The following is a 25,834-nucleotide window of genomic DNA, read 5'->3' as shown; positions in this document are numbered from 1 at the left end:
ATACCCTAGTGGGACTGAAGCTAACACCCTCCATAGCCCAGAATGGGGCTACCATAGAGAGTCGGCCAGAGAAGCTGATGGACACCCACAAAATCAACAGAATTCTGGTGCAATGCTCTGTCTACTGAAAGGGAGCACTGTTGCCGCAGCACACCAGCTCACAGTCTGACATTAGCAAAAAAGGGAAAACAGAGAAATCAAATACTGTCTCTTTAATGCTCATGTCTTCTGGCACAGAGCTGTTCTACTCTGGCCAATTTACAGAGAGGCAATCCAAGGCTTTCCTCAGTTTAGCTCAAAGAAAAGAATTCACTGCCAAGCCCAAGCAGGCTTGTTCCATCCAGGGAAAAATAAACAGTGCTAACTCAGAGTCTCTGGTGAGAAGTACTGTCTGCTGGTAAAGGAGGAGAGAGAGGATGAATGAAAGAAAGGTGAGATGGCAGCAACTTCACTGGGACATGATGTGAAGGAGAATCCAGTCCAGCATGGAGGTGGAAGGAAGCCCTAGCTTAAGCATTTGGGAAGCATGTTTCAGTTTAATTAGTATGAAATGGGGTTTTGTCTGGAGAATTTGCTCTGCGGAGCAACTTGAGAGCTGCTAGAGACAAGCAGCTTTTAGAAGTGGGTGAGAGTGGCTACTTTGATCTCCATTCCTTTGGGATATCCTTTCTGTCTCCAAATGAAAGTTAAGTATGTGTTAAGGAAATCCAAGTGGGTGCTTTGCTTCATTACACAAAGGCACCTGCAAAGCATTGGGGCCTAGCTCATGGCACTCTCCTACTGGACCAGGGTTTGCTCACTCCCAGACTGCCATCACTCTGTCTGCTGCACTCTCACACAATCTAGCAGAGCAGTTTCCAGCAGCGTTAATTCTTATTTCAAGCCTTTGCATCAAAACCAGTGGTTTCCTGAGGGGGATGCCCCCGGGAGCCAGCCTGAGGGGCGCTAGCCACCCTCCGCTGTTGCAAGTGGCCAGGGGCCGCCAGGCTTTAACATCCCCAGTAGCCGTGCCGACTCCAGCTCAGGCCTGCCGGCAGCCAAGTACTCCCGCTGCTGGGGGAGTAAGTGTTCTCCCAGCCCCTCCACCCCTGAGCTGGGCGCAAGGAGGGAACCACAGGGATCCTGGCCACACAGGGGCCAGGCAGCCGAAAGCAGAGCTCTGGGGCAGAGCCCATCATGCCCTGCCCGCCACCGGGTAGCCCGGTGGTATCTGCCCCTGTCACTCCTGCTCCCTGCTTCACCTGCTGCCCCCACAGTGGGGGGAGAGCGGGAAATGGGTGTGGGGGGTGATTGCAAATGTAAGTGTTGGTCCACAGGTACCAGAGCCTCCCGGAGACCCACAATACGCCCCTGATCAAAACCTCAAACTGTTCTATCAAAGTCCCTTCCCCATGTCTGTCCGTCACACCAATAAGTTAATTAACCTAACCTTTCCTGGTTCTTATCTCAGAGCTGCAGTAATAAAAGCACTTCACACCATCTCTTTTCTGTCCATTTGGTTTCTGCAGCAATTGCTGTCTGCAGTTGCTCCAGTAGCAGTGCACTGAGCCGCACAGCCCCTGATGCTTCTGTTTTCTGGAGGGTGTTGCCATCTCCTCACTCCATTTCTTGCTGCCCTCTTTTACGAGGCTCAGCCAGTTAAATTCCAGCTCTTTTCCCAGGTGCTGCAGGCCTGGCTTAATCAGCATGCTAGCTGCAGGACTCTGACCCCAGAGGAATGGTATCCCATATACCTTCACAGTATGTTTAAACACTCCACTTGGAACACATTTCCTTTATTTATTGGAAAGTTGGCTTTAACTTAGTTTTTAATGTATGTGTTAATAGTGGGTTCGCTGTTTGAAGAAAAAAAGCCTATTAACATTTTCCCCAGTCTTTGGCAATGTATGATGCATCAACCCTTCCTCAGTTCTGACCTACTTTAGATAATCCGTATCACCCTCACTTTTGTCATGAAAGTGGAAAAATATATTGAATCGATATAAAACACCAAAAACATCCACTGGTGAAACGAAGGGTAAACTACAGTTGCCAACAGACCTCCTCCATCAATGAGAAACTGATGATCAAGACCATTATTGACCATTATCTCTATGGGAATGATCACATACCACCCACTGGTAAGGTAATGTAATAGCTCAGAACTTTAAGATATGGAAGTTCCATGAGAGCCATGTGAGGGGAGCACAGGCCTGAGGATGGGGATCTATTTTATTGACCTTTGGAGAAACATCCATTTGTTTCATTTATTCATTAAGACCCCCCTCCCCCCTTGTTCAGCAACATATTTAAGCTTAAGGTTAAGCATGTGTTTAGTTGCTTTTCTGAAGAGGGATGGACTTAATGTGCATTCTTAGAATTAAGTGCATGCTTAAGTGCTTTGCTGAATTGGGGCCTAAAAGTTAATCATGGAAGACCATGAAAAGGCTGTATTTCTTCTACTGCTATGGCATGGAAAGACCACACCAAAGGCTCTGAATCCCCCTCTGCCACAGAGCAGAGTGCAGGAGTATAGACTATGTTAAGCGATGGCTTAGACCTAATGGGTCCATGATCGGTAAGAATCCACTGGCTCACAATTATATATTCAGGGAGCAGTGGCCTATGACCAATATTCCTGCCCATTCCCTGCAGTAGCAGCCATCCAGCAGATGCACCCTGGCTACTGCAGGTTGCAACTGAAGTGCATATGGCTGAGTGACCAGTCTGTTTCCTTGGACTGTGCCCTTTTTACCAATAATTAATTCTAAGAGCTACATTGTGCCTTTAAGGCACAGTCTTATGTTGTGGTTAGTGTGAAGTCATGTTGCTCTAGCATGAGCTCCTGGAGGCAAATTTTCCTACGGGCTTGTCTACACTGACTTGTTGCCACACAAGGTCACTTTCAGGATGCGCTTAGCATTCCTGTTATCAAGATGGAATGCAGTGACTGTTGTTTTGTGAGGATTTGGCTTGAACCTTTACTTCCGGAAATATTCCTCCATGGAGTTTAGGTGCCTATTCTAGGCGGACTCGATGTCACTGAAGATGGCTGCTTGCATTGCCAGGGCCAGATCATCCATTTATGCAAATCTGCATGACTTCATTGGAGACACGTCACTCATGTAAACATTGAAAAGCATTGGCGCGAGTACTGAGGCCTGTGGCAGTCCATTGCTGAGGAACTGGGGAGAACTGACTTCGCTGCCCAAGTGAACACATAGCTGCCTATTGCTCAGCATTGTCCATCGCAGACGTAGTGTTTTGCAGCAGGGAATGATCCTGGCAAGCTCCACCATCAAGCCTTTAAACCAGACCGTGACATAGGCTGATGACAGGTCTAGAAAGGCTGCACCGATCTTAGATTTTCTCTGGAATCCAGCCACGAAGTGCATTACAAGAGCCAAAACTTGGTCGCAACACCTGCATTTAGGTTGGAGTCCCTCTTCAGTCCTACTCAGATGGGACTGGGTAGGGTAAGGCTCCCCTGTGCAGGGTCAGGCACAATCCAACTGCACGTTTCTGCAAACCACAGCTGTTTAGTGTCCCTCCAAACTCAGGTCTTTTGCCTTTCAATAAACAGCACCATTGCACAACTAACAGCAGCGTTAATAAAAGCTGGCCTACAGGAAGCACAAAATTAATTACACACTCTCTAAAAGCATTTAGGAACTGGGCTGGCCTTACAATATGCAGTTTCCTCCCCTTCTGTTCTTTGTGCCAAAGGAGATGATCCGAGTCAATCAGTGAGTTTATTCCCGCTCCAGTTTCACTGACAAATGGGAGAGATTGAGCCAGCTTTGGAGTTGCTGAGTCAATCATGGTCATTGGTGAGAGAGGTTGCCAAAAGCACATGATGAGCCCAAGTGGCTGCTTTTGTTTAAGGCTGGCTCTGTTTAAGAGTTCACTAACTGAAATTCATTTCCACAGCTTGCTTTTGCATCATTAATAAGTCCCAGATCATACTTATCAAGCTGCCAACCAACCAACCTTATCTCCTTTAAAGAATTCAGGGTGGTTAGCACACAGCTCAGCTTCCTGACTAACTGTGGGTCAGGCAGCAAGTCGTCTCTGCTGCTGAAATCTAAAAATGTCAACTTCCTGAGATTTATCAGCGTCTCCAAGAAGAAAAGCCAGCCATCACTTGTCACGCAATTCCCTGACAGGTCCAAATGCTGGAGGTCTTCCAGGGGTGACTTCTCAAAAAAATTACCTGTGAATATAAAAAAAAAAAAGTATTTGTTGGGAGCAATTCTCAGGAAAGGAGCTCTGTTCAGGACAGCACTTAAGCAAGTGTATAATCCACTGACTGAAGGAAATGCTTAAAAAATGCTCTCCTAATTAAGGATGGACTTAAGTATATTTTTCTGAATTGGGGCTTAATAGAGTAAAGCAGCAGCAGCCACAGAATGCTTAATGTTTGGAATATCAATTCCAAGCATCCTTCAATTGTTCCTTGTTAAGGCCCAATCATGCAATGTGTTGCATACAAGCGAATGCTTGTACCCACACAGAGACCCATTGACTTCCATGGCGCAGTGCACTGGTGCAGGAGTTCACCCATGCACAAAACAGTGCAGGATTAGGGCCATGGAGAGCCATCACTCATTTTGGCCTTGGTTCTCCACTTTGTGTTCAGATATAGTAAAGCATGGTGGCTTCAGGGATCCAGTTGCAGCTTCTTGGTCTTCAGCTATCTGGACCTGGTGGAAGTTAGAGTAGTCGGAGGCCTGCTTTTACTTTGCCACTGGTGTAAGGTTCATAACAGATGTTCTGTGAGTGGAAGATCAGGCATAATGGGGCTCCCTCCACCCACCATGCCCTACCTCCAGAGTACCCAACATGTCCCCTTGGCTGATGCAGGATGTGTTGCACAACTTCCATCAGTGGAGAGGTCTCTTGTACAAGGGGAATTCTCCACCAGCAAGCTCCAACTGTTTTAACATGATTTTGCATCATTTATGCAGCATAAAGAGGCCTCAGCTGACCAGAGAATCTGGCTTCTTACATCTAATTTTACTCCTATCACATCAAAACCTGATGCTGTTTCATTTTCATTATTGGAAGTTACTGGCATTAGAAAAATTGAATTATGAAACTGAGGTCATACCTTATACTGACAAGGTGGATGAGGTAATATCTTTTATTGGACCAACTTCTGTTTGGGAGAGAGAGAAGCTTTCAAGCCACACAGAGCTCTTCTTCATGTCTGGGAAAGATACTTGGAGCATCACAGCTAAATGCAAGGTGGAACAGATTCTCTAGCATAAGCAGTTAGTATATGTTCTAAGGCACCATTCAAGTTAGAATGGCTAACCTCAGTCCTTTTGAATATGTGCTAACTGAAGAAGAGTTCTGTGTAGCTCGAAAGCTTGTCTCTCTCACCAGTAGAAGAAGATATTACCTCACCCATCTTGTGTCTCCAACATCCTGGGACTGACACAGCTACAACTACACCTACATCATATACCTTGATTATCAGTTAATCTCAGGTCATTTTAGGGTTCCTGAATTTTTTTTAATTCTGTGTCTCATCTTTCACCTTCTGTAATAATTTTACAAGATAGTTTACTTACGTAGAATTCCAACCTGAACATCAGTGAGGTTCCATTTCTTCAGTCCAAGTTTTGTCAGCTGTAGCTTTGTTTCCAGCTGCACTAATAGCTTAGTTATGCAAACATTCACATCATGCCCCCAAGGAAGCATCAGCACTTTCATGTTTGGTAGGATATTTAAACTGTCAACTAAAAAAAAATGCTAAGTGTTGTTCAAAGCTTATTATAGTGCAGTGTGAAATCATAGAAGATAATTAAATTATAAGATCTTTCATGAACTTCATACTGGTAATGTAATGATTCCTCCAAACACAGAGGTCAGCTGGACTCAACAATCCCCCACCCACCCGTTTGGACAACAGAAACTTTTATTGAGAGGGAATGGTTGGTCAGAATACCAGAGCTATTCCTTACTTAAATAAAACCAAATAATAATAATAAAAAAAAGACAAATTCCTTAATTTCCAACTTGACACCAAAATGAGTCTTATCCCTCAATTTAACTTCTCAGCTGAAGCAATCTTCTTTCTTACCCAGTTTGTGAACAGCATCTTTTCCATCCTTTTCTAAATAATTTTCAGACAAATCTAGTACACTCAGTTTTGGTAAATTACAAAGATTCTCAGCTATGAAAAAATAAAGAAGAAAAAGATTATCAAGGTTTTAAGTGCAGCCAGACTCATTTTTACTCACCCTCATTTTTTTTTTTTTAAAGTGTGGGTCAGGGTGACAAAATGGGCAAGATCTTTAAATAGCAGCCTAAAGGTTGCTGTAACTTGCACCAGCCACCTGTGATATCAAACATAGTCTCTGTACCAGCTAAAGAACGGGGTTGGCATAAAAATTGCTCTGGTGGCTCTATATGGCACAAGGATTCCGCTATGCTAGGGGGAATCCTTCTTAGGCCAGGTGAGTGAGTGATGCATGGGTGGATCTGATTTCTTAGTGATTAGGCCTTACAAACTTTGGCTTTATACCTCACAACATTATTAATCATTCAATTATGGCATAAAAATGTATGCTTCATTATATCTTAATGTTCACAATTGTATATAATTAATCTATACCATAATTACCGTGTTTACCTAGAATTTCCACAGCATCCTTAGACAGACAACAATTGACTAATTGGATGTCTTCAAGATCACTTAGTTCAGCAGAAATTGACCTTACTATGTATGACAATCCGTCTCCAATGTCTGTCAAATTATTCAAGTGCAGCAAATGCAGCTTTTTAAAATTCTTGATGGCTTCAGCTGTGAATGGAATGAGAGAAAACAAATCAAAGTGCTAAGCAAGCTCTGTTCTGATATTTGTTTACTGATGTTAAGGGCAAAGCAAAAAGTTGGACTGCTGTACACATTAATTCACATTCATTAATTTTTATTTTAATAATGCATAATATATTGAAAGTTTTCTCTTCAAAAAATTAGATGAATTCTCAGGTGCAGTACACTTGCTTTGTGCCATTTGATCAGCATAAACTGGCTCTAAAGCTGGGATAACTAGCCTACATCCTCTCAGTGAAAAGAGGATCTTCCAATGGTGTGAATGAGGCATAAAGGCTCTTTAAACCATGCCCCCTGCCTGCTGCTGGTGTAGCAAGGAAACAGGAGCATGGCAAACACACCATGATACACCAATCGCATTTTCAGCTATTGGGCTGTTCGCAGTGGCAAAGAGGAGGAGTCTCAAACTATTCTAGCCTGTTGCAGGGGGTAGACTGACCCTGCACAGAGTCAGATCTGGGATCACAGGCTCACCTTGGCACCTCCTAACCCACACTTTGTGCAGATCAGCTAGCCCCCAGCATTGGGCCCGCTATGTTTGTTTGCTTATGGTATATGTTACTTACCTATATGGAGGACATTAATATCTCATGATGTTGTGGATACAGGACAGACCATGACCTTGTTACAGACATAGAAGAAATGACCTTCTCAGCAGCAGCTGGTAGGATTTTTAGATCTTAATAATGTAGGTGTTTGAGGCCATACATTCAGCATCTCAAAATTATGTATTTGATTATGGTGCAAAATATTAGAAGGACATTTACCTAATTTTATGGCAGTGCTCTCATTCATCTTTATGTTGTCAAAGATGAGCTTCTCAATATTAACTAGGTCATGTATTGCATCAATAAGTCCTCCTGCCGAAAAAGAATAATGGATTTATAACTCATGTTAGCATTTTTTGCACAAACTCACTTATGGAATAAGTTATGTTTCTGGGACAATAGTGTGACACTGTCTAGATTAGGGTTGACCATTTATAGTATTATTGATATCAATATTGCAAAATTACATAATTCATATGAGATAGGTCACATCAGGTACCATTGGAAAGGTTATAATTTGCTAAGTATGATACTATTTTTATCTGTATGTATCATCTTAGTACTGTAAGTTATGGATATGTGTGATATAGCTGTATCCAAAAATGTATGCTGTGCTACTGTATTACACGCCAGGCAGATTAGTGTCAGCATTGATGACTCATCGAGGGTCATCACCTTTACAATGAGCCCAGGGAGAGAAGCCAGGATGGCATCTATGAAAGGTTAGGATTTTATCACGGGTATTTTTAGTAAAAGTCAGGGGGAGGTCACGGACAATAAACAAAAATTCATGGAAGCTGCAACCTCCCCCTGACTTTTACTAAAAATAACTATCTATGACAAAATGGGGCTGACTGGGGGCAACAGGTGGGTGGGTGGGATTAGAACAGCAGGGCAGGGTCCCCCACACTGGCTGCAGAGACTGGGAGCGGGGGCCAGGGTTGGAGCTCTAGATCTGCGGACTCCCCACCGCCCTGTGGGGCCAGCCCCTCTCCTCTCCTGCCACCCATGGTGACTCCGAGCTGAAAGGGCTGCCCGCGGCAGCTCTGAGCTCTAAGAGCTCCTGGCCGTCTGTGGCAGTGGATCAAAGCTCCAGGGGCCCCCTAATGGCTGATAACTCTTTCTGTTTAGAATTGGCCAATAGTGTTTATTAATATAAATACTTCATGCATGTTTTTGTCAGACAATAATGCTTTTCCCCCTACCAATCTCCCAATGTACAGCTGTCTCTGTGCATGTGTGCATAAGATAAAGGAGTGAAATTGCTTATGTAATATATGGATGCGGAATACGATCTGTGAGGTTGTGTATGTTTGAAGGTGAGATCTATCCATAACATACTTGTAGTGAAGTGATGTGGTCTCCCTCCAAGGATGACAGAGTGGCCGACGCACACCACCAGGTGGGCAGGCCTGGGTACCACCTCGCTGGCAAACCGGAAGTGCAGCGCCACAGGGGCGGTACAGGAAGTATAAAAGCCAGGAGAAGGAGGTCTCTCCCCCAGGGCTGGGACTTGAGCCCAACCCCGATCCCGTTAAAGGGTCACCCGAGCTACCCACCAGGTGGGGCCTAGAGTGCCTGCCAGAAGCGACTGGGAAGCACGGCCTGCAGCCAGTGACTGGGAAGAGCGGCCTGCTGCCAATGACTTGGAGGAGCTGCCTGCCCCGAATGACTTAAAGGAGCTGCCGGACGCTAGTGACCCTGAGGGCCTGCTGGGGCTGCCCCTCACAATCTATGTCGAGGAAGTGGACGACGACCTGGGCCACAGGTACACGGGCACAGAGGGAGGAGGTAGCCCAGGGATTGCCGACTGCGGGCTGGTTGTGTTCAAGCCCAGGCAATAGTCAGCGTGTTTCGGCTGGAGCCCCGCTGATCCTGCCACTTTTAGGGCCCTGGGCTGGGACGCAGTGGAGTCGGGTGGGCCTATGTCCCCCTCCCCCCTGGCCACCCCAACCCTGGGGTGACTGCCCTTTGGCCTGCTAAGCCTCAGTAGGCTGGAGCTGGTTACTCTATTTTGCCTGCCCCACCCAGACTGAGGGCCAGGACCATAGACTGTTTATTTTGCCTGCCTCACCCTGACTGAGGGCCAGGGCTACAGACTCTGCTTGCCCGTAGCGAAGCTGTGTGGCCTCTCTCCAAGGCTGACACGCCGGGCCAACCCTAATCGGTTACAACACTGAATGAGCTAGGGCTCAGAGAACAATGGTTGGTGGATCTGTGCAGTAGCAGATCCACCAGCACCATTAATACCCTGCTTGAACAGGGGCTACAGCAACTCCCTGCACCATTGTGTGCAAGGTACCTGTGTACAGGTGCACTCTGCACAACAGAGGGAGTGTGCACTCCTTGTTCTAATTCCTAAAATCCTGCCCCACTTGCACAGCAGAACTGCACTAGTTCTACGTTTGGGAGTCATCATACCCAGCAAATTTCTGTTCTTGAGTGTTTGCTTGCAAATTTGAGAGGTAGAAAGTATTCAGAAATGTGTTCAGCATTAGAAACGGGTTATTAATTACTGAAACAACTTATCAAGGGATGTAGTGGATTTTCCATCATGTGAAGTATTTAAATCAGGATTGGATGCTTTTCTAAAGGATATGCTATAACTCACCCAGAAGTTATGGGCTTGATGCAGGAACCACTTGGAAAAATTCTGTGGCTGCTGTTATGCGGAAGATCAGATTAGATTATCATAATAGCCATCTAGCCTGAACATCTACTAATCTGTAGTGAAAATTAATTTAAAGTAGCAATACTTATAATAGGAAATATTGCAAAAGGTTTCAAGAATACAGCAGTGTTTCACATACAGGCTTTATCATCATTTCCTTCAGATTATCTGCATTAGTGTTCTTTCAAAATCTCCCTGATCATCTATGGATCTCTGGCATAAATCTACTTCCAGTTTAAAAAAAGGTGCAACTGCAGAGATTTTGAACATGCTGTAAACCAAAAGCTCTCAATCTTTGCCCAATGAGGAGCTGAAAGGGCAATTTGCAGGAATGCCAAAGACCAAACTTAGTTTGTATACAACTGGGCAGGTTTTGCCATCTTCACCTTTAATGTGGAAGTCTGCTCCAGGGAGAAAAGAGCTTCCATATTGATCAAAGCCAGACACCCTCCATAATAAATATGAGGGTAGCCCTGAACCACATTGATGCATTTTGTGGGCCATATTTGTCTCATAAGCCCTCTTTGGCCATTCTTACTTTTCACAATACTGTACCTTCTAGACTTATGCTTTGCAGATCTCTTAAATTTATAGTTTTCAACTTTGTCATTGCTGCGATTTGTTGTTCATCTTGTATTGTAAGAGGTGTGGATTCCACAGTAAGATCTCGCATGTTCTTACAGGTTTCAAGGACTTGCTTCAGTGTTCCTGTGACACCAGCACTTCTGCTGATGTGCAGCCTGAGACTTGAGGCAGAGCAACATATTTTACCCAGATATTTAATATCATGTTTCTTTAACTTCCTAAAGTCCTGGAGTGTAACCTCTAAAGTCCTGAACTTCTGTTGCCAGTTGAAAAATAAGGAGACAGCCTTTTCAGGGATGTAAGTTTTAAATGAACTCACTTGGGGATTTCTCATATTCTCATCTTCGGTGTTGTCACCCAATGTGGAATTTCCAAAAAAATCTAATGTAATGAGCTCTAGTGCACTCACACAATTAGGTAAGTGTCTAAAAAAATCAAAAAGGTATGTAGGGATACACTGAGTATTAATGTATAGACTTTTACCATGAAAAAATTCTTCAAATTCTCCACTCAAGGCTGATTTTGAGAGACTTTCATAAAAGAAAGTAATGACACACTCCACAAAAGAGTTCATGTTAGTTGCTTTCAAAACATCCTGCTTCTTTATGTTTTCCAGATTTTTTGTGAGTTCTCTTTCCAAAGACAAACGATTTAGTGAAGGCAGTTCAAAGAGACTACCATGTTGATGGACAGCCGTCAGGTGCTTTATAACTATTTTAGTGGCATCTGTAGAGGAGCCACAAGTATACAGGAGCAAATTGCAGTAAGTAGTGGTAATATCTGAAATATTATCAATTTTTTGTAGGTAACCATATCCTTTTGTCACCTCCACTTCCTTGTGGGATGTCAATAGGCTGCAAAGTCTTCTGCCAGCAGTGTATTCCTGAAATGATTTATGAAAGAATCTATACACTGGCTTTAATCTTTGAGCTGTGTATTTATTTAGAAGACCTGAAGCTAGTAGGACTTCTTCTTTGACACTGGACAAATCCTCAGGCTGAAAATCAAACCTGTGATCAAATATTCCATCTAGAGCTAAGTCCCCACAGTGATTTATGCTCAGTGTTATGTGATTTGCTGCTATTTCTTTTGTCTTGTACTTATTTTTTTCCACCATCAAGTCATACAATGTGCAGAAAAGTGCTGTCTGTGTGTTTGGATGAAAATTACTTTCACCCATTTGGATGGCACAGGCAATAATCACAAAAAGTGGGGTCCTCATGAGGTTCTTCATGAAACTAGTCTCCTCTAGCTGAAACAACAGGCCATCAGCCAGTTCATTTTCCAAGACATTTTTAATGAGCTGTCTGGCATTTTCCTCTGTTAGATCTCCTGTTTCAGCAATCAGTGAACCAAACTGTCTCACCTTGTTGATAGACTCAGTCCTGGTAGTAACAATCACCATGTTCTTGAATCTGTGGTTTTCTTTAATCATTGCTTCTATTTCTGGACAGCTTTGGGGTTTGAATTCATCATATCCATCCAGCAGAAAAAGGGCCCTTTGTCTTAGTGCCAGTAGCATTTTCATGAAATCCTGCTTGCTTATGGTGTATGGCACTGTAAGAAGCTGATCACACACAGTTTCATATAATCCATCCCTTGCACTGCTTAAGCTGACAAAGAAAACAAATTTGAAATTGGTCAAAGCAGGGCAGTTTCCAGAAGCCCAAATTGCAGCAATTCTCTTCAGAAGAGTGGTTTTTCCCTTGCCAGCTTCTCCCTCTATGATACAGGGGTTTTTTAATTCATCCAAAAGGGCACTTAAAGTCAGCTGCCCTTTCCTGCTGTTATGTGTATCCTTCCTCCAAAGCAAGGTATCTGTAAAGGTGGTTTCCAAATCAAAAATGATGTCAATGTCACTTCCTAGTGGATGAAATTTTTGAAAGAATGGAGATAGATACAAGTCCTTTAAATCCTGAGCCAAGCCATCTGAGTCCTCTTGTGTCACTTGTCCAGTAATACCTAAAACAAACAGCACATGTATCAGCTGAATTAAATAATCAGTTAGAATTTCATTTAAATTTAGACTGACAGAAAACCTCTCTAAATGTGCTTGTTGCTGGACAGACCAAACTGTGGTAAACCAGAGATGTGATTTGCAATGATTGCCCATGGAGTAGAATAGGTTTAATTCCTAATGGATTAAATTAGTCTCTGTGCAGAGGAGTAGCCCATTGTCCATGCACTTCTCAAATCCCACTTGAGTTCCTGTTTGAGGGGACCTTTTTGCTGGTTCTCTGCATACAAATGAATATCACGTATGTGATGTGTGTATATGTATCTCTGTGTATGCCCAGATGTGTGTGTGTGTGTGTGTGTACAATGGGTGTGTGATTTACCTGTTTGTATATGTGAAAAGGTTCTGAAGGATGATTTCTGACCCACTAGTAGTACCTGAGAGAATGAATGAGTGAACTTTTGACCAGTTCAGTGTAGAAGTTGCCCTCATTCAGTTTAGGTTTGCAGATGAGCTTTGTTGAACCTTCCCCTGTCATCTCTACATTTAATGAAGCCCAAGAAACCTGGGCCTTTGCAAAAAAACATTTTTAAAGGGAGGTCTTTTGTTCTAAATTTTACCAAGCTTTCCTAGAAAGTGCACAAGTAGCTAAAATGGCACTGCATATACACAAAATAGACAGTGTGGGTGAATGCAGACATAAGTTTCCAGGACAAGTTGAATGAGCAGCTCACATGACCAGCTGAGCAAGCCAGGCACAGAGGATATTGATCCGAAACTCGAAGGAAGTCAGGGAATCATATCTTATTCTTAGGGCAGTGTTTTCCAAAGTGTGGGACATGCCCACTTGGAGGTGTGTGAACCTATCCAGGGCGTGTGTGGAAAATATATAAATTAAGAGAATTGGTCCTTTAACAACACATGTCAGGGCTGCAGCAGAAGCACAACTGGTGAGACGGGAAGCTCAGCTTTCAGAAATTTGGTGAATACTGTTTTAGGATCTAATCCTGGTCCAATTAAAGCCAATAGGAATTTTTCCTTGGGCTTAGCAAGGAGCAAGTTTGAACTCTTGGCACCTGTTCCTGAACACCCACAATTTCAGTGGCAGTTATCATCAACAGGAGCTGCAGACTCTCAACAACTCTCAAAATTAGATATGTGATAATTAGGGTTAAATGCTTTACAATGTTTATAGCCTGCAACAGACGTGACCATATTCAATCTTGAGTTCACTTGAGATTCACTCACCCTGACTGACATTTTCCAAGTGATCGGATGTGTTCCATTCTCCTCAGGATTATAATCCATTTCATCATAAAGGATTTCAGTCTCTCTAGGACCCTATTTGCCCCACTATGCATTACTCTCTCATAAAAGATATGGGTTTTCAATGCCTAATTCTCTCTGATAAATTATTATTATCCCATGAAAAGAAGATCAGAGAATATTTAACTATAGTTCTATAAGAATGTACTATTAGATTGTATTGCAAGTTCTAAAGGTCGTTTCCTACAATAATTTAAGTCTTGACCAAAGATAAAAGGTATAAACACTGGTACTTACAACATCCCTGTAAATCTTGAAAGAGGAAAGGATTTAGTTTCTCAAGTGATTTAACCAAAATACTACAGGCTTCTGAACCTTTATTCAAAACCATGTAAATCATGATTCTTGAAGCTTGCTGTTCAGTCTTTTCACAAACAATAGTATTCATTTCTTCACCAGACAGAACGCTTCTGGCAAAAAGATCATCTGCAATTTGGTTAACAGTGGTCATTCCCATTCTTTGAATAAGGTGTACACTGTTATTCCTTATGAAATCCACTGAGGAGAGAGAATATTTAATTTAGAACAAATCTATCACATACTATAGTTGACAAAAAGATTATTCTTCAGCATTCACTTCCTCCCTTGAAAATTGTGCACTGTGCTGCATGCAATATTTTGTCATATCTACCACTGCACATAATAGACAAAGAGTAGTGAGACCTTGATAGGAATAAGGAACTATTTCCAAAAGCTCATGTGTGGACAGATAGATCCAGTGTGCAGTACAAGGTTTTATCAGTTAGAGGTTGGAATAAGTGTGTTACTCAGGGGGAATGAAGCTGCAGGGGCCAAGTTTTTCAAAAATGGGTGGCAAAAGTTATACTCTTAATTCCGTATTTAGGCATCTAAAGAAGTGGCCTGATTTTCAAAAGTGCTCAACACCCAGTAGCAACACTGGAAGTTGCTTTTGAAAATCAGGACACACATTTCGGTGCCTATGTATGGACTTAACTTTAGGGACCATTTTTGAAAATTTTGGCCAATTTATCCAGGTCATGCCAACCATTATTTAGTTAGAGCCCTCAACATCCTTATGAAGTAGGTGAACATTATTATCTCTATTTTAAAGAAAGGGAAATTAAAAGTTTGAACGTTTGAATGAATTGCCCAAGGGCACACAGTAATTCAGTGTTACAACAATTATAACACAAGTCTCCTAACTGTTAACAGATGGTTGAATTTTCTAAAGCATCTGAGGCCCATTTCCAAAGCAATTTAGGCTCCTAAGGGCCAGATTTAAAAAGGCATTCAGGCACCTAAAGATGCAGAAAGGCACCTAGTGGGATTTTAAAAAGCACCTAAATAAATTAGATTCCTAACTCTCATTGAAGTGCCCCACTTTCTTGTAGGTACTTCTCTTCTTCTTTAGGTGCCTAAATACTTTTGTAAATCTGGCCTTAAATACCTAAGTACCAGGGGAGTTAGGAGCCTAAGTCACTTTTGAAAATGGGACTTAAATTCCAAAGGGTACGTCTACACTTGGACCTGGTTCTCAGCTCAACGAGACATACCCCTGTTGCAGAAGAATTCCCAGCATGCCCACCCCTCACACACCACCCCCACCCGCTCGGTGCCAACAGTAAAACCGTGACCTGACCTTATTAGGCTGCATCTGTTGTTTACAGCATTTAGTTGTTATGCTGCTATAAGAAAATTGCCTACGCACCCCAGTGCCTATGTTGTTCACAGATAGCTTTGTTGCCTACCGATAACGGGCTATGTATCCCATGCCATAACAGCTCTACCCAAGGCCACAGGCCTCGTCATAGTCTGGCACGTACTAATGTATATCCCTCCCCCAATCCAGAGCTACCAAACTTGTGATGCATTCTCTAGTATAAAAAGGGGTACGCCCCATGCCCAAATTGAGAAAGCGTTCGCCAGCCTGATCACCTGGACCGCCCCGCTTCTCCCGTTCCCGTACTCTGAGAGCGAAACGTGAAAGCCGGCCCGTATCGAATGACATGCAACTCCTTCTGTGCCTAGTGGTGAGATATAAAAAGTAACTGCTTTGCCTGTTTCTCTGCCTGCTTTATATGATAATCATTTAAGCTACGTATTAAGTATTACAGCATGTACCCCATATTCCTTAATAAAATTTTGTTGTATTATCCAACTGACTGATTATTGATTCTGGGGGATCCATAACCTGTCGAGACAACCCCATGATAACTGATCTAGCTAGCATGCTAACTATAGAGTGTAGCTGCAGTGGTTTGAGCAGCAGGAGGGACTAGCCACCCCAAGTACGTGCCTAAGGTTTCAGACAGGTACATACTCAGGGTGGCTAGCCCCTCCCGCAACTCGCGCTGCCATGGCTACCCTCTATTTTTAGTGCACTAGCTTGATGAGAGCTAGTGCAAGTTTGTCTCGTCCAACTAGGAATCACACTCCAAGTGTAGACATATCCTAAATCATTTAGGCACATTTGAACATTTTACCAGTGGGCTTTAGCTGTTAAGAGGCCTAGTCTTAATGCCCTTAACCCTTCTGGTTCCTCATGTTTGCTGATCTATAAAATGGGGATAGTAATACTTTCTTACCTCACAGTTGGGCTATGAAGATTAGTCAGTGTTTATACAGTGCTTTGAAAATGCAGAATCCATGTTGTTATTATTAAATGCCTCTCTTCAGCTTTGAGGAATAGCAAGTAACCCCACACAAGACAAACATCCCTCTATTCCTTTCCACAAAGTCCAGAGGAGACATGGCAATTTTCAGGGTGTATAAACTGAGAAGTAATGGCAGGGACTGGAGTAGGTGTGTGGGGCAAGATGAATGGACCTGTGTGTGTGGCACAAGCATTTCTGCAGAGAAAAAGCTGCATTTTCAAAATTTCAGATTTCTGCATTTCCTGACTTTTGGTGTGTGCTTGTTCAACTTTAATACTAGATTTTTGTATGGAATCTTACAGTACATTTTTGGGAATTCTGCTTGTGTATGTATGTATGAAATCACAATCCGATTTTCATACCTCCTAAGCTATCCAAAGTGCAAAGTTGTGCCATAAATCAATGGAAAAGTCATTTTTCCTATATATAGAATAATGTCTTGGATGTCACCTATAACTTGAATGTTACAATAAATTGGTCATGATTCATGTACTAGTTCATGGACAGCAACCTAACCCTTTGTTTGCATGAATTTGGAGGGGAGAGGGAAATTAGTCCTTACAAAAGTGAAATTATCCATATTTAAAATAATAAGCTGCTGGACTCTGTCTTCAAGGTGACTACTGCAAAAAACATTACTCTCTGCAAAATATTTTGCCCTGGAGTTGTATTAGTGAACAGTGCAACACGTTGTATCGAGAAAAATCAGATGAAATAGAGAAATTATAGCGACCTGTGTTTTAGTGACACTTCAGGCAGAATGTTAATATGAAACTTTTCTACAGCAAGACAAAATAGCTAGTTTTCACAGTGTTTATGAAAAGTTTTTATTATATACGTAGTACATACATATAGCAGTGAAAGTTTATTTCATTTAAAATAAATGCTTTCTTTCTCTGGTGTAATCTTAAAATGGACAGGAGGTTGTTTCATTGCTAAAGATTAATTATTTTTGTCACATAAAATTTCTAGCATTAAATATTAGGAAATTGTACTTTAAAAAAAATTGACTTACTTGTTCAGATCCAAAGTTTTAAAGCTTGAACGACACAGCAGGGAATATGGTATCTGGACTGAAAGATAAACGCAGATCAGAAAGATAAACACTCTGCACAATACTTTTTTTCTAAAATAGAAAAAAGAAAGTGTGGCCAGTCATGAAACATAAATCTGAAACAGCACATAAAGCATCTGTTATACAACTGAACTTGAAAAGTTTGATAGTTCAAAATGCAAATGTGTTCTAATGATTTCCTCTACTGTGAAATATTTCTAAGTCAGCTTCTAATTGGTATTGTCAAGCTATTACGAAACAAAAACTATAAAGAGAAAATATTAGAAATGCACATTTAGGCATTCAAATGGCAGAAGACTGATCCTCAGCTAGGGTAAATTGTCATAGCTCTATTGAAATCAATGAAGCTATGACAGTTTACACCAGCTAAGGATTTGCCCCAGAAACTGCAAACCTTAGCTTTACTCTCATGTGCCTGGGTATTATAATACAGTCTTCTATTAAGTGATCACATATCATATCTCAGTTAACAGAACAGAAACTTTTTCTGTAACTTTAGATATATCTGTACTATCTTGCATTGTGATATTTTATTGTACCTTGCCTCTAATGTTTTATTTACTTTAGTTTGCAGTCAGCAATCTCTGCTGCATGTACTTCTTTAGCCTGTGTAACTCCCTCCCTTATTTATCATGATAACAATAAACATTGATGCAATTTGGAACTATTGATTTTCCAGGAATTTCATGACACCCTTAACCACTACATTCTCCAGATCATACAACCCTTGATTACTAAGGAAATGTATATCACTTGGTCAACAGGGTTGATTATTCCAGTTCAGGGGTGAAAAAATGTATTGGGGACTGTGAGGGAGTGAGTATCCACCCCACACAGGACTGGAAGGGGTGAAGGTGGCCAGGTAGGCCTATTAACTGTGCAGGCTGAACCTGGAGGAGAAGCCTGGGAGGTCTGGCACCTAACTGCTGATGGCACCCAGCTGAGAAGGAACAGGTGAGGCCTATATAAGCCAAGAGGCTGGCAACAGACAGTGACTGCTCTCAGTCCTAGGGAAGAGGGAGGAGAGTTAGAAGCTGGTACACCCAGAGAAAGGAGAGGAAGCAGTCCAGTGAAAAACATTGGAAAGTCCAGAGGAAAGCCTAGAATTGCTAGGTTGAGGATCCCTGGCCTGGAATGCAGAGTTCTCCTACTGGCCACTGGGGCAGTGGCACCATTGGGTCAGTACTGGAGAAGACTGCCTGAAACTGTTTGTGCAGAAGGAGTTTGGGTAATCCCTGGAAAGGAAAACCACATAGTGACCTGGCTGGAGGGCTGAGTCCGGAAGAGGAAGCTACGGTTCCTGGAGTGAGAGAGACCACAGAGTGAGATGATGATGGGATGGACATGGCTGAAAGAGGGAGCAACACCTAGCCAGAGCTAATCCCCAGGATGGCCAGCAGGAGATGTCACCTGCAGCGAGTGCATCCTGTGACATTTGATAGAGAACGTGGGTGCACGGTCGCCCCTGATAGAAGGGGAGTTTTTAAAAGACTGGGGTGGACTGTGGAAAAACTGATACAAGGCGGTTACCTCTAATACAAGAGGAGTGCAAAAGGCAACAGCCAGAAAGAAAAAAGGAAAAGAGACAATGGAGCCGCAGTATGCGGAAGCTTTTCTTTTTTTGCAGAGGGTGCTTACACCCTCCCAGGCTGCACTCCAGAGTTGGCACCCTTGCAGAAGGGGACTGAGAAACAGCAGGGATGGATCCAAGCCCTGCTGAGGCAGGTGCTAGAGAACCAGCAGAGAATGTGGGAGGCTCAGGTGCCTGCAAAACTATTTGGCACAGCTGGCTGAACAGCAGTTGTATTTATTTAACTTCCTGTGGGAGGAAGTTAACAGAGGCCACAGGGGGTGAGAGCGGAAGAGAGGTACCAGGGCCAGGAGGCTGAAGGCCAGGCCAAGGCACTGTTATGCCTGCACGTGACACAGACATCTGAACACAGAGTGCCCCTACTGGGATGAGGGAGAGAAGTTTTATTTGGAAGGAAGGCAATGGAGAAAGCCCACAAGAGTCCAACCTCAGGGATGTATTTTTGCCTGTGGTCAGCAAGGGCACCTAAGAAGGAGATGCCCGTATACGAGCTGTGAAGTAAAGTGTAGTCCAGGGGAAGGGACTGGACAAGAGAAGGCTGAAGTATGGCCTACTCAAATTCAAGGCAAAGGGTTTATTTTAGGTAATGTGAGGTACTGCCCCACGTAAGAAACTGGAGGATAGTAAAAGGGAAGACCCAGACCCCCGAGAGAGAGGATAAAGGAGGGGTATCTGGGGACCAGAGTATGCTGGGGACTGTCAGGGTGGATGTGGCAGTGATGACCATGGACCTGATGGGGGTCAATCCATGCACCCTGTAGTGGCTAAGAAGGAGCTAGCAGATAAAATGACTGGAACAGAGAATGCCCAGGCAGACAGAGGTATGAACGCTGAAGTGAATTGGGCTGTGGTGGAAACTCAGACCCTGCAGGAAGAGGAGCCAGAGGATTCTGGGAGGCAAGTAAAAGAGCTGCAGGAGAAACTGCTAGTTGCAGAGCAGGCTCTGCAAATAGCAGAAGGAGACCAGGAATACCAAAAGGAAAGGTTCAGGTATGCTACGGAGGACCAGGAATACATGTGTCTTCTGGTGGTGAGATCGAACAAGAAAGGGATAACCTGGGGGCCCAGTTACAGCAAATGCAGGGCAGGAAGCATCCAAAGCACCACAGGTTTCAGGTTTGAGGGGGCGGTTGTGTGATGGAGTATCCACTCCACACAGAAATGGAAGGGATTAAGATGGACAGGTAGACCTATTCACTGCCTAGGCTGCACCTGAGGAGAAGCCAGGGAGGGCTGGGACCTAAATGCTGATAGCAGCCAGCTGAGGAGGAACAGGCAGGGCCTATATAAGCCAGGAACCTGGCAACAGAGGGTGGGACTGCAGTCACTTTCTGGGAGGAGGGTTTGGAGCTGGTATGCCCAGAGAAAGGAGGGGAACCAGGAGTTGTAGGAAGCAGTCCAGGGAAGGAGCAGTGAGGCCTGAGAGAGGAAAGCCTAAAACTGCTGGGTTGAGGGTCCCTGGACTGGAACCCAGAATAGTGGGTGGACCTGGGTTTCCCTGCTGGCCACTTGGGAAGTGGCACCATCAGGGCAGTACTGGGAAAAACTGCCTGAGATTGTTTGTGCAGAAGGACTTTAGGTCTCCCCCAGAAGGAGAAAACATAGAATGACCTGGTCAGAGGGCTGATTCCTGAACAGGAGGCTGCAATTCCTGGAGTAAAAGGGGCCGCAGGTGAGCTGGAGCAATGCCTAGCCAGAGCTAATCCCCAGGACAGCCAGCAGGAAGTGCCACCTGCAGAGTGTATGCTGTGACACGGCTATGCTGTGCTGGTTCTTGGGGTACCCAGGACTAACAGCCACCTTGTTACCCCTGTATCCAGTGAGAGTCTCTCTTGAGGAACTTGGGTTCTGCTCTCTGATACTGCCAGCCCTTCAGCCACTCAAGCACTCTCCTCTGGGCTTTGTCAGTCCTAACTTTGTCTTGAAGGCTAACAAGAGGTGTGCCCCAATCCCCGAGTCTCTTTGAATCGTACTTCTGTGATCTCCAGCTCCCGAGACTGGCTACTCTCAGAAATCCCAGATCCTCTGAACCCAAAGATGCAGTGTAACCCAATTTACCAGTTTTACCTTAAACCACTGCTCCTGTAAGCCACATAGAACATGTGAGAATTTATAGTAGAACAAAAGAAGATTATTTAAGTAAGAATAAAAACTTCTCTAGAAACAAGAGAGAGTGATGGAAACAAATGGTTACAAAACAAAATCATGAAACATGAACCTGGGTCTACACTTATCAGTGTCTTTCCTAGCTAATACAGTAGATTTTCCCCAAACTCAGTTTTTTGCAGAGTTGGCTGATTTCAGACAAATCATGATTCAAGTCTTCATGAATAATGCCCCCTCCTCTTTAAGGGAGATCCTCAGTGAATGGACCCAGATAGTCTTTTTCCCCCTTCCTCTGTCCTACTGAAAACAGTCTTTTGTTTCTGTTCACAGCCTGGGCAAAGCACTTCCCTCCTATACTTGTCTTGATCTTCATTTAAAATGTAGCACTTCAGCATAGACACTCACTACAGCGATGGGAGTGGTTCTCCTGTTGCTGCAGTTAATCCACCTCCCCAAGATGCAGTAGCTAGGTTGATGGAAGAATTTTTTTGTCGACTTTTTTGTCACGTGAGAGTCTCTTCAGCATATTTTATCTGCACCTTCAAACAAAACAATCCAGCCAAGTGTTTTAAATCTAGAATCCACAATGGAATCTGTTCTCCCCATTTCTTTGAATTACACACCCGTCTTGGATGTCTCAGTTTGACACCGTGGGCTCCACAAAACAATGACCACTTTTGAAAATTTGAGCCTGGGAAGGACAGACATGATTCTGCTCTCACACACATTTTACTTTGGTGTCGCTCCACTGCTTTCAGTGAAGTTACTCCTCATTTACACTGCTGTGAGAAAAGAATCCAGTCCTACACCTTCAAAAAATACACACCCTAACTATTCCATTTAACAAAAGGGATTTTCTGAACAAATTTCACACAAGCCTCTCATTTGATATATAAAAACCCCAAATATTTAATTTAAATAATGTTTATGTAAACTCCCCAATCCCAGACAGAAGAAGCCAAAACTTCTTAAAGACACAGCATGAATGCCTTTTACAATAACAAAATATAATTTAAAACAGTTCTGAACAGTCTGCTATGCATGTTTTACAGGGATTTAAGGAATATGCCAGAGGTAAGAGAGAAAATAGATTTACCTAAATCAGTTTACTCTCAGATGAAAAATGCAGCAACTTATCCCAGTGTTCATCAAAAAACCCCAAGATCACCACTACGTTCAGTAGCTCCATTCTCTGTGTATTACATAATATCTTGGCTGCACAGAAAATATGCTGTGCAATATCCTGTTTCTGATATTAGCATACGGGCATTAACAATGTAGCTCACTGTAGAATAAAGCAAGTTCTAGTAAACAACTCTTTAGGCTTTTAGCCTACAGTAATTATCAAAGATATAGGACTCTGAATGCCCAGTGGGCAGCTATTTCTGTTGGCAATGCAGGAACACCCTGCCCTTGGACCAGTAACAGTGAACACTCTCAGGAGAGGGCAGGCAATGTTCCCCGCCACCCTCCCAGAGGGTTCCACAAGGAGAAGACTATCAATTGAGAGCTCAGGCACATGAGTCTGCACAAGGGGATGTGCTGAACTGATGTATCTTTGTTGCCAGCCTGACCTCCATGATTTTTCACCCATTGAGCTACTTTTGAAAGGCCCCAGTGACAAAATATCTTGAAACAGCAACAGGAGACCTCGTAGGCTACAAATTGTTTTCTTGTGAATTTTACTTTGCTCCTTGCTCCTTGGTCTCTGTCTCTTCGCTGCCACCTGGTGGCCTTCTGAATGAGCAGCCAGGGAGGGGCATGTACAGTGGGACCAAAGATGACCCCCAACTAGCAGAAGGCAGACAGTGCATGCACTACTGGGAATAGAACTCCTGCTGTCTGTGGCAAAGCAGAGCTTCCTGTTGGCTGCAGGATGTGTTCAACTGAGCGGTGCAGCAGCCAATGAGGAGGCAGGATTATAAACCCAGAAGTGGCCCATGTGTGGGTGAGGTGCAGCTGCTGCACAGTTTTGGGAACCTCGGCGATTTCTTTTGAAATGGCAAAAATTCAGACTTTCTTAACCAAACAATTGTTTGGTGACTTTGGGGCTACTCTTTGCATGTGGTCAGTGAGAACGCGAGCTTTGAGGTTGGCAACATTAGTACCAGCTGGCTCCAGATTTCCCTCCAGGGAGAAGAACAGGAGCAGAGCACCAAAGCTTGTGACTTCCCTTCCCAGCCACACTGTGGAGAAAGCAGTACAGAATGTTCTGGCTTGTTTCATGTACTGTGTGCTGGGTAATAACATGAGAGGCTTCCGCGTTTCTAAAACTAAACTGGATCTTTATGAAGAGAACTCTTTACAGAGACGCTGCACTGCAGCTAACATTCTTGCCAACGTGTACACAGACTGGCTTCCTGGTGCCGCCTCCAAATTTTTTCCTCCTGCCACTTGTGGTCTTCCCTCCAAGTTCCTTGTAGGTTGCTGCACATTTTAGCTTGAGCTGAGACAAATACATTGTCAGAGGCATTGCAACCAACAGTTGTAAATACTAGTATACCCTGGGATGATTGTTGTGTGTGGACAGATACAAGCCAATGTACAACATGGCAGGCTTGAGACACACCAACAAATGATTGTTTCAACACCTTTAAGGCAGTTATAGTTTGGGCTGAAATCACCTGGCATCATTCTTTACATGCATGAAAGGAGCAGATTCAAAGGACAATAAGAAATCTAGTAGTGGTAATTAGTTAAGGAAAATTACTTAAACAATGTGTGCTTTATCTTTCTCAGGGTAGCACCCTGGATATGATCCATGGGCAAGCTTTGGTTGAGCAGAAGTAGTACTATGGTGCTCTCTGGTGGCTTAAACACAAAAGAGAAAACCGGGTCTCTGACGTGATCTACAGAAAACAAAAGAGGAGAAAGTTTGAGAGAGTGGTTTTGACCAATGCAAATGCTTGAGGAAAGGCAAAGTCCCTCCTTCCTAGCTCTTACGATAAGACATCAACAGGCATTCATAGAGTAAAGACTGCCCAGCCAGAAAATCCACTGTTTTCCTGTTCTGTATAAACATGGGTAGGTCATCTTTCTTCTTTCTCTCCTAATAGCTAAGTGTGTGATCTGACCTGGATCTATGATGGCAAAAATGCTGCTTATGAAGAGGAAGAAGAAAAAGTTTTTTTTATTATTGAGAGCCCTTTTCAACAAGGAATGTAGAGAATGTGATTGAATCCCTGTTTTTAAATGGAGTTATGGAGGCAGAGAGAAGTTATCCTAGTTCATACAGTAAATCATCGTCAGAACTACAGCTGGTAAGAAAACAAAAACAAACTCTTTGTCAAAGTTGTTACAAAAATGTATCCTGTTTTTCATCATAAAATTTTGTGATGGAAATTTTCCAACAACACTAGTTATAAACCAGGTTCCCTGATTGCTAGGTCCATAACTATTCAGCAAGACCACAAGATCCACTGGGTATCTCACTGAATCTATCTGGATCAGTTTCACTATAAAACCCATACAGGTATGTACAATACTGACCCCATTGTGTGAGGCCATGAATCTAGGGGAGAGAGAACAGCTGGTTATCCTCACACCTATCACATCCCTTAGCTTGTGTAATTGATTATAAGATGCAAGTGATTTCTCTGTGCCATCCTGCTGGGTACTGCCACATCACTAACACCCCTTCATATTGTCCATGTTTCCTCCTCAAAGATGATCTAAAGTGTGAACTCACACATATAACATCAATGGGCTGATAACTGCTCCTCATGTTTATTGTCAGGTGTATTATTTTTCTCACAGACCCCCTACATCCCTAATCCTGCAAACTGCAATTAACTCGGTGCATGCAGATCTTGTCAGGGGACCTGCACAGAACTCACTGAAGGATTGGGACCCTAAGTCATCACATGAGAATACCAATAAATCAAAAGCCAGCTTTGCATTAAGCAAGAAGAGCATGGCAGCCTGGAGTTATCTCCATTTTACAGGTAGGAAAACTGAGATACTGTGACAGTCTGTAACCCTATGTTCACCCTTTTAGAGGATTACTTTGTGAGGTATTTGAAAACTCAAGATTTGCTGATCATTATTGTTTTTGTAAAATATATGTGGCAAAATTGTATGTAAAGTTATGAGAGTCCACTATGTGATATTAATGAAACATGTTCTGGAAGGCAGTCACAAACCAGTTTCCCAGAGACAAAATGCTAGCCAATACCTCAGCCAGGTGTCAATGAGATCAAATGGTCCATCACCTGATTAAGCGGTTCCTCTTCCGAAGGAGAGAAGTTGTGGGCAAAAAAAATATACATTTTGACAAAGAAACAGCTTGAGGTTCCTGTCCACACAGTCTTTCTGTCTCCTGAACCTCAGCTAGAGATGATTCTTTAGCAAGAGAAATAACTATAAGGGGGTAGAGCAGGCACCCCAAACCATCTCTCCTTTTCTCTCTACCCACAGCATCAACAACACTTAGTTCTGCTGTGAGGAATTTACAATCTAAATAGAGACAAAAGGTGGGAGGAAAGAGGTATGACAAACAGAACAATGGCAGCAAATGTCAGGTTAATTCCAAGATAAT

At 43.3% G+C, this 25,834-nt stretch overlaps 1 protein-coding gene across 1 annotated transcript; it reads right to left on the bottom strand.

Annotated features, from left to right (window-relative positions):
* Positions 1–1,341: 1,341 nt before the first annotated feature.
* NLRC4 (NLR family CARD domain containing 4) lies at positions 1,342–22,478 on the bottom strand. The gene is made up of 9 exons (XM_067562645.1): positions 22,394–22,478; positions 17,541–17,598; positions 14,148–14,408; positions 10,598–12,589; positions 7,591–7,683; positions 6,620–6,790; positions 6,068–6,160; positions 5,556–5,723; positions 1,342–4,192 (listed from the first exon to the last, which is right to left on the bottom strand). Coding segments are annotated over exons 2-9 (3,096 nt in total). The 5' UTR covers positions 17,542–17,598; positions 22,394–22,478; the 3' UTR covers positions 1,342–3,875.
* Between the last annotated feature and the right edge of the window lie 3,356 nt (positions 22,479–25,834).

This window comes from Emydura macquarii, unplaced genomic scaffold, assembly GCF_026122565.2.
Source record: "Emydura macquarii macquarii isolate MOO-44397 ecotype Brisbane River unplaced genomic scaffold, CSIRO-AGI_Emac_v2 contig_2457, whole genome shotgun sequence".
Taxonomy (NCBI): domain Eukaryota; kingdom Metazoa; phylum Chordata; order Testudines; family Chelidae; genus Emydura; species Emydura macquarii.
Note: the sequence above shows the minus strand (reverse complement) of the source record. Positions and strands in the feature narration are given on the sequence as shown.

Coding starts and splice junctions, on each gene's coding strand:
- NLRC4 (XM_067562645.1), bottom strand. Junction 7,684..10,597: donor GCAAAGCATAAGTCTAGAAG/GTACAGTATTGT, acceptor CTTTTTCGGCAG/GAGGACTTATTGATGCAATA. Junction 6,791..7,590: donor GAGCACTGCCATAAAATTAG/GTAAATGTCCTT, acceptor TTCCATTCACAG/CTGAAGCCATCAAGAATTTT.